Source organism: Moschus berezovskii, chromosome 20 (genome assembly GCF_049115385.1).
Source record: "Moschus berezovskii isolate FMDL1 chromosome 20, NW_MosBer_1.0, whole genome shotgun sequence".
Lineage (NCBI taxonomy): Eukaryota > Metazoa > Chordata > Mammalia > Artiodactyla > Moschidae > Moschus > Moschus berezovskii.
The window spans coordinates 41,762,977-41,773,984 of record NC_142479.1 but is presented as its reverse complement, the minus strand read 5'-3'; the positions used below and the strand labels follow the sequence as shown (position 1 = coordinate 41,773,984).

The 11,008-nt window shown below is 44.4% G+C and overlaps 1 protein-coding gene across 2 annotated transcripts; it reads right to left on the bottom strand.

Annotated features, from left to right (window-relative positions):
* Positions 1-1,036: 1,036 nt before the first annotated feature.
* Positions 1,037-11,004, bottom strand: ADPRM (ADP-ribose/CDP-alcohol diphosphatase, manganese dependent). 2 transcript variants are annotated; one of them, XM_055407284.2, is made up of 4 exons: positions 10,949-11,004; positions 5,966-6,583; positions 4,996-5,112; positions 1,037-1,734 (listed from the first exon to the last, which is right to left on the bottom strand). In XM_055407284.2, the coding sequence occupies exons 2-4, from the start codon at positions 6,564-6,566 to the stop codon at positions 1,439-1,441; spliced, it is 1,014 nt and encodes a 337-aa protein (XP_055263259.1). In that variant the 5' UTR covers positions 6,567-6,583; positions 10,949-11,004; the 3' UTR covers positions 1,037-1,438. The 2 variants fall into 2 exon arrangements, with proteins under 2 accessions (XP_055263259.1, XP_088685029.1); XM_088828903.1 differs by lacking the exon at positions 10,949-11,004 and adding an exon at positions 7,772-8,407.
* Between the last annotated feature and the right edge of the window lie 4 nt (positions 11,005-11,008).

Below are 11,008 nucleotides of genomic sequence, written 5' to 3'. Positions count from 1 at the left end.
ATAGACTTATTTTCAAATTCCATAAGGACCTACCCAGCCTCCAAGCAATGCTTGACACTGTGCAGAGAGCACATTATAGCCAAGTCTGTAAAGTGAATAGAGGGCCTCAAATGTAACCAGATCCCAACTCTTATGAATGTTACCTTACATCACAATATATACTTCCCAGATGTGATTAAGGATCTTGCCCTCAATGCCATCACTGTTATAAGAGGGAGGCAAAGGGAGACCTGACCACACAGACAGAAGAGGAGAAAGGCACGTGACAATAAAGCAGCAAGAGACTGGAGAAAGCTGTGAGGCTGTCTTTGCAAAGGGTGGGGCCATGAGCCAAGGACAGCAAGCCACGCAGCTCTAGAAACTGGAAATGGCCAGGAAACAGTCTCCCCAAGAGTCCCTGACCCTGACAACGTGGTGCTCTCAGCCCAGTGAAGATGTTTTCAGACTTATGACCTCTGGAACTGTCAGAGAACACACACACAGAGTTTATGCCACCAAGTTTGGGGAAATCTGTCACAGCAGCCAGTGGAAACGCATATGCTCCACAGTGCCTTGGTACTCAGCAGGCATACTACGCTGACCAGCACTGGCTTTTGTCGTCCCCGTCCTGAGGCCCTGAATCAGACTTTCTGTACACTTGAACAGTCCTCACTTGCCACTGAGTACGTGTTTTTGCAAATAAGCCTCAGAATAGATGACAACTCAGTTAAACACGCCCCACTTGTCTATGAAGGGAGGCAGGGGTAAATTCATTTACCTACTACAGTCTCACACAGCACTGGCGAGGGGCCCAGACAGGCAGGATGGCAGGCACAGTCGCCCTGACACTCGGTCCTGCTTGGCTGAAATCACAGGTGTGCAAGGAGACCACACATCTACCTGTGTGAACGGAGGTGCCATTTGTTCACCTGTGATCTTTTTGGCTTACAAAATAGGAGCATAAACCCACAGAAGTACAAATACGATGGGTACTATAAGCAAAAAGTGTCCACAGCTCATTCACACAGCTGGGTAAACAGAAAAAGTTTACCTGGGCTTATTTTACTTTTTTATTGTGAATTTTAAGTTACATGGCTAACACAGTGAATGAATACATTCTCCTTGTAAAAAGTGAAAAACATCTCAGGTAAGGCTAAGTAGTGTCTGTTTTGACGATTATATCCACCTTCCCACCTCAGTCTCCTCCCTGGTTTACTCACGCTACTTTCATTCATCTTCTTTCCAATTTTCAGCACAGGATATATTACCCAAAAATAACACTTCAGAGTATCTTATGAGCTAACACACATTGAAGCCATTTATGGCTATCTGTTATGCAAACAGAATCCTAAATAATGAGACTGAGGCTTGCGGAATGGGGGGCAAACAAAACCACAAAGCCAAGTCAGTCTCTTTCTATAAAAATAAACAAAATCAGACAAAAAAATGGAAGGAAGGCTTATTCCTTCCTGTAATTCATGATTCTGTCTGGAACTCTGCCCCTCCCTTCCAACATCATTTTGTCAGGATAGACGTGAACGGTGCCAAAGGCCTGGCTGTCCGGAGCTGTTTCGATAACCCCTTCTATGTTGACATGATGCACACCGTAAGGGTCCTCCGAGTAGCCGCCATCATGAGTGTGGCCGGCGAAGAAGCACACCACACACTTGTGAGACCAAATGACTGCCAGGGCATCTCTGTAATTCCAGGCCAGGCACACACTGTCAGAGGCCTCGGGGTAAATGGGAAGATGGCCTGTTCAAGAGAAGAAGAGTTATGAACCAATCAAGAAATACCTCTTTCACAAAAAACAGGCTAACAATGAGTACTCAGGAGAAAGAAAATGTGTACTGCTACTCATCCTGGACTGAGAACAGAGAGAATCAACATACACAAAAAACTAGATACTCTACAGTCACGTTTCTGGAGCATAAAGAAGGGAGAGGCGGTTCATACCCAAGGGGAGAGCAGCCGCTGTACAGGTAGAAATCCGAGATCTATGGCCTCTGGGTCTCAAGATGCACACACCAGGGGAGACGGAGGGCGACCTGGGCAGGGCAGTCAGCAAAGGCAGCCACCGGTCAGGCAGATGCCATGCTGGAATCCAGTCTTGCCAACTTTCCCACGTGTATATGAGTGTTACACACATAGAACGAGCTACTCACAAATAAGAGAACAGTCTAGGGAGGCGCCCATGGATTATATGTCATTTGTATAAATAATCTATGTCTTATAAAGAACTGACTTGTGCCACTTAAAACACTTCCAGGAGGTCAAGATGGTCACAGCCATTTTACATGAGAAAACTTAAGTGAGAGCAGGGAACAGTCACACTAGCTTCCCCAGGAGACAGAGGCAGAACTTCAAATTCTTGATACCAAGATACGTGTGAGGCCACATCACATAGCAGGTGTGGTTTCACGCCCAAGTATGGGTGCTATAGCTCACTGGTCTTTACTTCTTTTTTCTCTGTTACCAATAACACTTTCCTTTTTTCTCTGTTACCAGTTATTTTTATTCTGAATATTTTTATTCTGCTTAAAAACTATTAATTTTTTTTAAAAAAGGGAGGCGGTAACAGGGTTAGCACACAGACACACACACAAACCATTACCACCACCACTCTTCAAGCTGTGATAAGGGCTGAGAGTCCAAGGAGGCCATATGACTTTCTAGACCCAATGTTCCGCTGGATGCGTCTATCAAGCCCCAGTGGTGTCTGACACAATCAGTTGTTCGCCTCTCCTCGAAATACTTGGCCCCAGAACACCGCCATCCCCTACTATTCTCGAACCTTGACAGCTTCTGATACTCACCCTCCTTTACTGCATTCTCACTTCTCTTGGTCCTGTCCGGGCTGCCCGAATGCTTGGTCCTCGGGATACACTACACTATCTACACCTAACAGCATAGTGATCTCTTAGTAATTTACGATTTTAAACATCAGGTCTATTCTTTCAACTTCCACATTTAGATATCCAGCCCAAACTTCGATTCTAAGTTTCTGACAAGTATGTCCACAATGCTTACTCAATCTCTCTCCTGATGTCTAAGAGGCATCTGACACTTGAAAAATATTTTCAAACCTGAACTCCTGAATTCTTCACTCGAAACCCCTCCTACTGCTGTGGTTCCATATCTCAGCTAATAGCAATTCCATCCTTCCAAGTGAACGGCCAAAACCTGAGTAGGCCAAATACCACTGAGTAGCCAAAATGAAAGACACAAAATAAAATGTCTATTAGCCATTTTAAACTTTGCTAAAGAAAACCCAAGACACTCAGTTATTACAGGTTTGTTTACCTGGCCTCTGAGCTGAGAGCAAAATGGAAGAAACCTATCAGAAGTGAATGCAGACAGGTGCACTGAGAGAAGTGCAAAGAAAGGGGAATACAGAGGGAGAGATGACAAAGGGGGCTCGTCTCAGGAGCTGCACGCTGTGAGCTACGTGGTTCAGTCTCTTTGGGTTCAAAGAGATCAGAGTATTCAGTACAGGTACATTTTGTACATTCAGTACAGGTAAAATTAACAGGTACATTTTGGCAGCAAAAGCCAAGAAGCAGAGACAAGAAGTATCCCATTCTGGAGATCACTTATTACAGAGCCAAACAGTGTCACATCAGGGCTATCACCCCTGAGGGCACCTTATTTAATTTAATTTTCCAAGCCTTGAATGACACTTGATATTCTGCTGCTGCTGCTAAGTCACTTCAGTCGTGTCAGACTCTGTGTGACCCCATAGACGGAAGCCCACCAGGCTCCCCCGTCCCTGGGATTCTCCAGGCAAGAACACTGGAGTGGGTTGCCATTTCCTTCTCCAATGTGTGAAAGTGAAGTCACTCAGTCGTGTCCGACCCCCAGCGACCCCACCGACTGCAGCCTACCAGGCTCCTCCATCCATGGGATTTTCTAGGCAATAGTACTGGAGTGGCTTGCCATTGCCTTCTCCGACTTGATATTCTAGAAACACTTTATTCTGAATAAAATTTAAAAATAAAACACCATCTCGTGTACCACCTTATCACGTCAGTGAAAGAGAAGTAAAAACTAATTTATAGAAATATATTTTTTGGCTGCCCCACGCGGCTTGCAGGATGTTAGTTCCCCAACCAGGGAATCATAGAACCCAGGCCTCAGTAGTGAAAAGCGCTAAGTCCTAACCACTGGACCACCAGGGAATTCCCTGGATATAATTTTATATTACCGACTATTTGAAAAGCCTGTCACCTTCAAAAGGACTTCATGTTCATAGTTTCATTTGATACAATGTAAGAAGACTGAAGTGTGTACACTGAGCATTTGTCCAGAGACACATGGGTCACAGAAACAAGAGCCAGAAGGGCATGCCAACCCCGTGCCCCTCAATCCAGTCTTCAGGGCACATCAATTTTAAACAGGAGAAATAATCTCAGCCCCCACACCATGTACACCAGACATACCGCAACTCAAATTCAGTTCATGGATGTACGTGTGCGTAAGCACCCAAACATCTACATCTGAGTGGACTTTAAGCACCTCCAGATTCCTATGATCTCTGAGGGCAGTATGCCATAGAAAATGAATGAAAACAACACACTTATTTCCTTGCAACCACATGGCGGATTTACAGTCCTGCCAGACAGTCCTCTCGCTTGTCTCCTGGGGCTCCAGCTTTGCTTTCAGTGGGCAGCACAGGCCACTGCACTCACCAGAAGCACTCCTGAGGCTGAGATGTGGGCCGGGGCCTGACTGGAGTTTTTCACTCACACACATTGCTACACAAATTGATCCCATTTGGGGAAATTCTACTTTGAAACCTAAAAGGCCAAATCACAATCTCTAATATATGTTTTTCTCCTTTTTATTTTACAATTCTTAAACATTAATTTTATAGTCAGATTGTTTCTCAACAAAAAGTTTTAAACTGAGCTTTTATTTTATAAAAAAGAGACATCTCAAATATTAAATATTGTTAGTATGCTTTAACTAAACCCATTCTCTAAAATGCTAGTGTAACGGAATCATTTAAATACTTACTCACAATCACCACCTTTTCTTGGTTTCTGTCCGAGAATGTAAGAACTTCATTCAGCCAGTTCAGCTGTTCTTGGCTAAATCCACCATTAAACTGGACAAACTGGGGCTCACGAAGTCCTGAAACGAATCCAGTCATTTACACCCGTCAAATGTCAACACTTTTCTCACTCGGACATCCAAACTTAGCTACCATGGGGGAGACTCGTGCCTTTTTCTTCAGGAATACTCGGCAGCAGCTGACTTAAAATAGGGAACTAAAAGAATTTAGAGCAATGTGAATCACACTGTGTCTTACTCCTGATCTCAATACTCCTCTGCTTACTCCCCTTGCTCCCTGTTACACTGAATACAAAATAGACTGTTTTCATGCCCACTGAGTCACTATAAAGTCACTTTCACCCCAGACCCTTGTGCGTTCTTCACTAACAAGGTCTGACTCTGCTTTGCATCTCTGCATTTGTTTTGTCTTGAACACTGTGCTCCACCCATTCTTCCCAAGGATGGTGACTCCTTCTAACTCAGGTTTCAGCTGAAATGCTTTTCTCCTAAGAGAGGCTATTTCTGGCCAACTAACTACAATGGTGCCTCTAGCCCTTTTCTCTAATATTATATTTTTTTTGGTGGCATTTATCACCTATCTTACATTTATTATCTGTCCTGCACACTTTCTTCTCTTGCTTCCTCCACTCTGCCCACAAAAAAGTGGTGCTGTCAGTACTGCCTATAGCTCTGAATAGGTGCCCTAGTGAAAGTGCCCGGCCAGAATATTAGGCCCTCAGATATCTGCTACATAAATGAATCTTGAACCAACTGCCACCACTCCATGTGCCTTGAGGCAAGGGAGAAATCCTGACCCTGAACAACAGGACAGTATACTTTTACCTTAATCGTCCATCTTCCTGCTGAATAAAAGGTAGCTGAAGAATTTAAAGACAATGTATTAGATTCTCAGCTCAAAGGAATAATTCACCTTGAGGACTATTCAGTTCCGTATTTGGGTTGTGCTCCCTCAGTATCTTCAGACACTGCTGGTATTTTGGAGAAGACTGGTCCACACCCAAGACACTCATGTCATAAGCATCGAGTAAAATGAAGCGGAATTTAGGGAATGGTACAAAATGATATGCGTAATAATCCTCCGAGGGCACAGTCTCAGGATGGTGGGCAATATGGTCTTCCAGAAACTTTGTGTTAAGTTTGGAGTTTGTTAAATAGTCTCTGCTGAAATTATAGAATTCGTGGTTTCCCCACGTGTGATGAACAGGGACTTTCAACATTTGGAATGTGTTCATGACGCGCTCCAGTGACTTTTCTGATGCTTTGTACTGCGCATTGTATCCGTCGATGATGTCTCCAAGCTGAAGTACACAACGGGGTGGGCTGCTTTCTTTATTCCAGTGTTCGATAGCACCCTGTAAGTGAAGAAGACTGTGTCTGTAGTACCTCCGTCTGTTTCCCTGGAAATTATAGCCATCTTCCAAATCAGCATATTGAATATCTGCTATCACTCCAAAGGAGAAGAGAAGTTCCGAGCTCTCACTGAGGGGTTCGGGTTCAGGCTTATAATCCATAACCTCCAAATAGCTTTCTAAATAAAGAAGATGAAAAAGGAATAACTATGTTATAAATGTCTTAATTTCCTACTGGACTGAAGAAAATGGTAAGATGAATATTAAACTTAATAGTCAATCCACTAGGTAGCTAGGTAGAGAAAAGTGCATGGGCTTTAAAGTCTGATGGTTTACGTCCAAATTATCAAATCCTCAAAATGCTTCTGCTTCCTCACCTGTAAAATAGACAACCTCTATTCTGCAGAAGAGCAGCAATTAACAAAACGGTATTAACATACTAATGAACAGGCATTCTAATTCCTGTGAAGTCAAATTCAAGTCTGGTATAATTTGTAATTTTTAATAAATATACACTAATTTTAAACACACACACATGCCCTTCTTCCACAGACACCAAATAATTCTATCAAAAGCTCAGGACCCCTACTTTTGGTCAGGAACTGTTTTAGAAGTTACTATTTAACATTGTAAATTTAATATAAAGAAGTTGTATAAAAATGCTTTAGTAAACAAACACAGGAACAACTATTAGAAGAATCACTCTGGCAAATAAAAGTTAACAGACCAGCTGGAAAAACATTTAATTCAATTTTAATGTATCCGATGGCTGGCTGATCAGTTAACCTACAACTGAGCAAAGAAGTGGACAACCTTTTATATGCTCACTGCCTGAATAAGCAAGGAACTTCTGTGTCTTTTTGTCGATTTGAGGAATAACTTCTCCCTGGGGAAGCAGAGACATGGCGGGGGGGACCTTAACCATAGGCAAGTTCAAGACAGAAAAATGTGTTCAATTAAAAATGATTTGACGTGCTAAGCAAATATTTACTTCCAGCAGATATTCTAGAGAATTCCAGCATAATTCAGGAATCAAGAAACATGGGTAATAGCAGACCACCAACTTCCTGGCTAGCGAGCAGAGGAGCACACTAGCTAAAGATGCCAGTTCATAGAAAATATCACGTCCCAGGGTCACCACCGCCAGATGCTTCTGCTCAGTAGAAACCTTGGGGGAAAAAAAATCCCCCACAGGAGTGGGATCCAAACTTAAGGAAGTTAGAAGGCCGGTTTCTCCTGTGTTTTTTTTTTTTTCTATATTTTGCAAATCCGTCTCCGAGATGGAGGAGGGTAAGATTAAGACAGCAGATGTTGAAGCAAAGACAGAACGAAAGCGAGTTAAATTTTCTCAAGGAATGAAAATAAACCTGTGAGTGCTCTCCCCCTCATTAGTGTCAGTTGCTCGGTCATGTCTGACTCTTTGTGACCCCACGGACTGTAGCCCACCAGGCTCCTCTTTCCATGGGATTCTCCAGGCAAAAGTACTGGAGATCCCCAGGGGATCTTCCCGACACAGGGATCCAGCCCTGGTCTCCTGCATAGCTGGCAGATTCTTTACCGTCTGAGCTACCAAGGAAGACACCCCTCATTAGTAGTGGGCTTAAATAAATATCAGTTCAGTTCAGTTCAGTCGCTCAGTCGTGTCCGACTCTCTGCGACCCCACGAATCACATCACGCCAGGTCTATCTGTCCATCACCAACTCCCGGAGTTCACTCAAACTCATAAACAACATAAAAAGTCCATCGAGTCGGTGATGCCATCCAGCCATCTCATTCTCTGTCATACCCTTCTCCTCCCGCCTCCAACCTTTCCTAGCATCAGACTCTTTTCCAGTGAGTCAACTCGCTGCATGAGGTGGCCAAAGTATTGGAGTCTCAGCTTCAGCATCAGTCCTTCCAATGAACACCCAGGACTGATCTCCTTTAGAATGGACTGGTTGGATCTCCTTGCAGTCCAAGGGACTCTCAAGAGTCTTCTCCAGCACCACAGTTCAAAAGCATCAATTCTTCGGCAATCAGCTTTCTTCACAGTCCAACTCTCACATCCATACATGACCACGGGAAAAACCATAGCCTTGACTAGATGGACCATGGTTGACAAAGTAATGTCTCTGCTTTTTAATATGCTATCTAGGTTGGTCATAACTTTCCTTCCAAGGAGTAAGCATCTTTTAATTTCCTGGCTGCAATCAGCATCCGCAGTGATTTTGGAGCCCCAAAAAATAAAGTCTGACACTGTTTCCACTGTTTTCCCATCTATTTCCCATGAAGTGATGGGACCAGATGCCATGATCTTTGTTTTCTGAATGTTGAGCTTCAAGCCAACCTTTTCACTATCGTCTTTCACTTTCATCAAGAGGCTTTTGAGTTCCTCTTCGCTTTCTGCCATAAGGGTGGTGTCATCTGCATATCTGAGGTTATTGATATTTCTCCCAGCAATCTTGATTCCAGCTTGTGCTTCTTCCAGCCCAGCATTCCTCATGATGTACTCTGCATATAAGTTAAATAAGCAGGGTGACAGTATACAACCTTGACGTACTCCTTTTTCTATTTGGAACCAGTCTGTTGTTCCATGTCCAGTTCTGACTGTTGCTTCCTGACCTGCATACAGGTTTCTCAAGAGGCAGGTCAGGTGGTCTGGTATTGCCATCTCTTTCAGAATGTTCCACAGTTTATTGTGATCCACACAGTCAAAGGCTTTGGCATAGTCAATGAAGCAGAAATAGATGTTTTTCTGGAACTCTCTTGCTTTCTCCATGATCCAGCATATGTTGGCAATTTGATCTCTGGTGCCTCTGCCTTTTCTAAAACCTGCTTGAACATCTGGGAGTTCACGGTTCACATATTGCTGAAGCCTGGCTTGGAGAATTTTGAGCATGACTTTACTAGCGTATGAGATGAGTGCCACTGTGCGGTAGTTTGAGCATTCTTTGGCATTGCCTTTCTTTGGGATTGGAATGAAGACTGACCTTTTCCAGTCCTGTGGCCACTGCTGAGTTTTCCAAATTTGCTGGCATATTGAGTGCAGCACTTTCACAGCATCATCTTTCAGGATTTGAAATAGTTCAATTGGAATTCCATCACCTCCACTAGCTTTGTTTGTAGTGATGCTCTCTAAGGCGCACTTGACTTCACATTCCAAGATGTCTGGCGCTAGGTCAGTGATCACGTTATTGTGACTATCTTGGTCATGAAGATCTTTTTTGTACAGTTCTTCTGTGTATTCTTGCCACCTCTTCTTAATATCTTCTGCTTCTGTTAGGTCCATACCATTTCTGTCCTTTATCGAGCCCATCTTTGCATGAAATGTTCCCTTGATATCTCTAATTTTCTTGAAAAGAACTCTTGTTTTTGGTATTCTGTTGTTTTCCTCTATTTCTTTGCATTGATCACTGAGGAAGGCTTTCTTATCTCTCCTTGCTATTCTTTGGAACTCTGCATTCAGATGCTTATATCTTTCCTTTTCTCCTTTGCTTTTCGCTTCTCTTCTTTTCACAGCTATTTGTAAGGCCTCCTCAGACAGCCATTTTGCTTTTTTGCATTTCTTTTCCATGAGGATGGTCTTGGTCCCTGTCTCCTGTACAGTGTCACGAACCTCCGTCCAGAGTTCATCAGGCACTCTATCAGATCTAGTCCCTTAAATCTATTTCTCACTTCCACTGTATAATCACAAGGGATTTGATTTAGGTCATATCTGAATGGTCTAGTCGTTTTCCCTACTTTCTTCCATTTCAGTCTGAATTTGCCAATAAGGAGTTCGTGATCTGAGCCACAGTCAGCTCCTGGTCTTGTTTTTGCTAACTGTATACGGCTTCTCCATCTTTGGCTGCAAAGAATATAATCAATCTGATTTCGGTGTTGACCATCTGGTGATGTCCATGTGTAGAGTCTTCCCTTGTGTTGTTGGAAGAGGGTGTTTGCTGTGACCAGTGTGTTCTCTTGGCAAAACTCTATTAGCCTAAATAAATATAGGCTTGTATCAATCACAGAGCCCAGGGGGACCACGTCCAGGGCTGGGATATAACACAAAACAAACACTACTCCGTACAGTGCCATTATTTGTAGTTCGGTTCCTTATAACTTGGGAATGTAAGTTCCAGGCAGTTCGGTCATACTTGACTAGTCTTTGTCACCCTGCACTACTCAAATATCCTAATCAATTTTTTTTCTTTTTAAAGTCAAACAGTATTTCAAGTGCAAAGGGTGCAAAGCGGTCAACAACCGGCCTCCTGGCTGGGTTGGCCGAGGGCGCCCGACAGGGTGGGGACGCGGGCTGCCCGGTCCCGCCCGTCTCAGTTTTCTCTTTTCCAAGGCTGGGGACGCCGGGGGAGGAGCAGCTGCTGCGGTCGCCGAAGCCTGGGGTCCCCGAGCTGTACTCAGGCCTCTCGGCCCAGGACCCGCCGCGGCGCCCAGCCCCGGAGGCTGCCCCCTCCTCGGGCACCTGCCCCATCCCGCGAGCCCGGCCGTCTACCCGGTCGGCCGGGCCCGCGACACCCCCGCCCAGCCCGGTCCGCCCCGCCTCCGGCCGCGAGGAACCACCTACCGCGCGCCAGCTCCTCGGCGAAATGCTCCCTGGCTACCGGATGGGCTACCGCGTCACCAT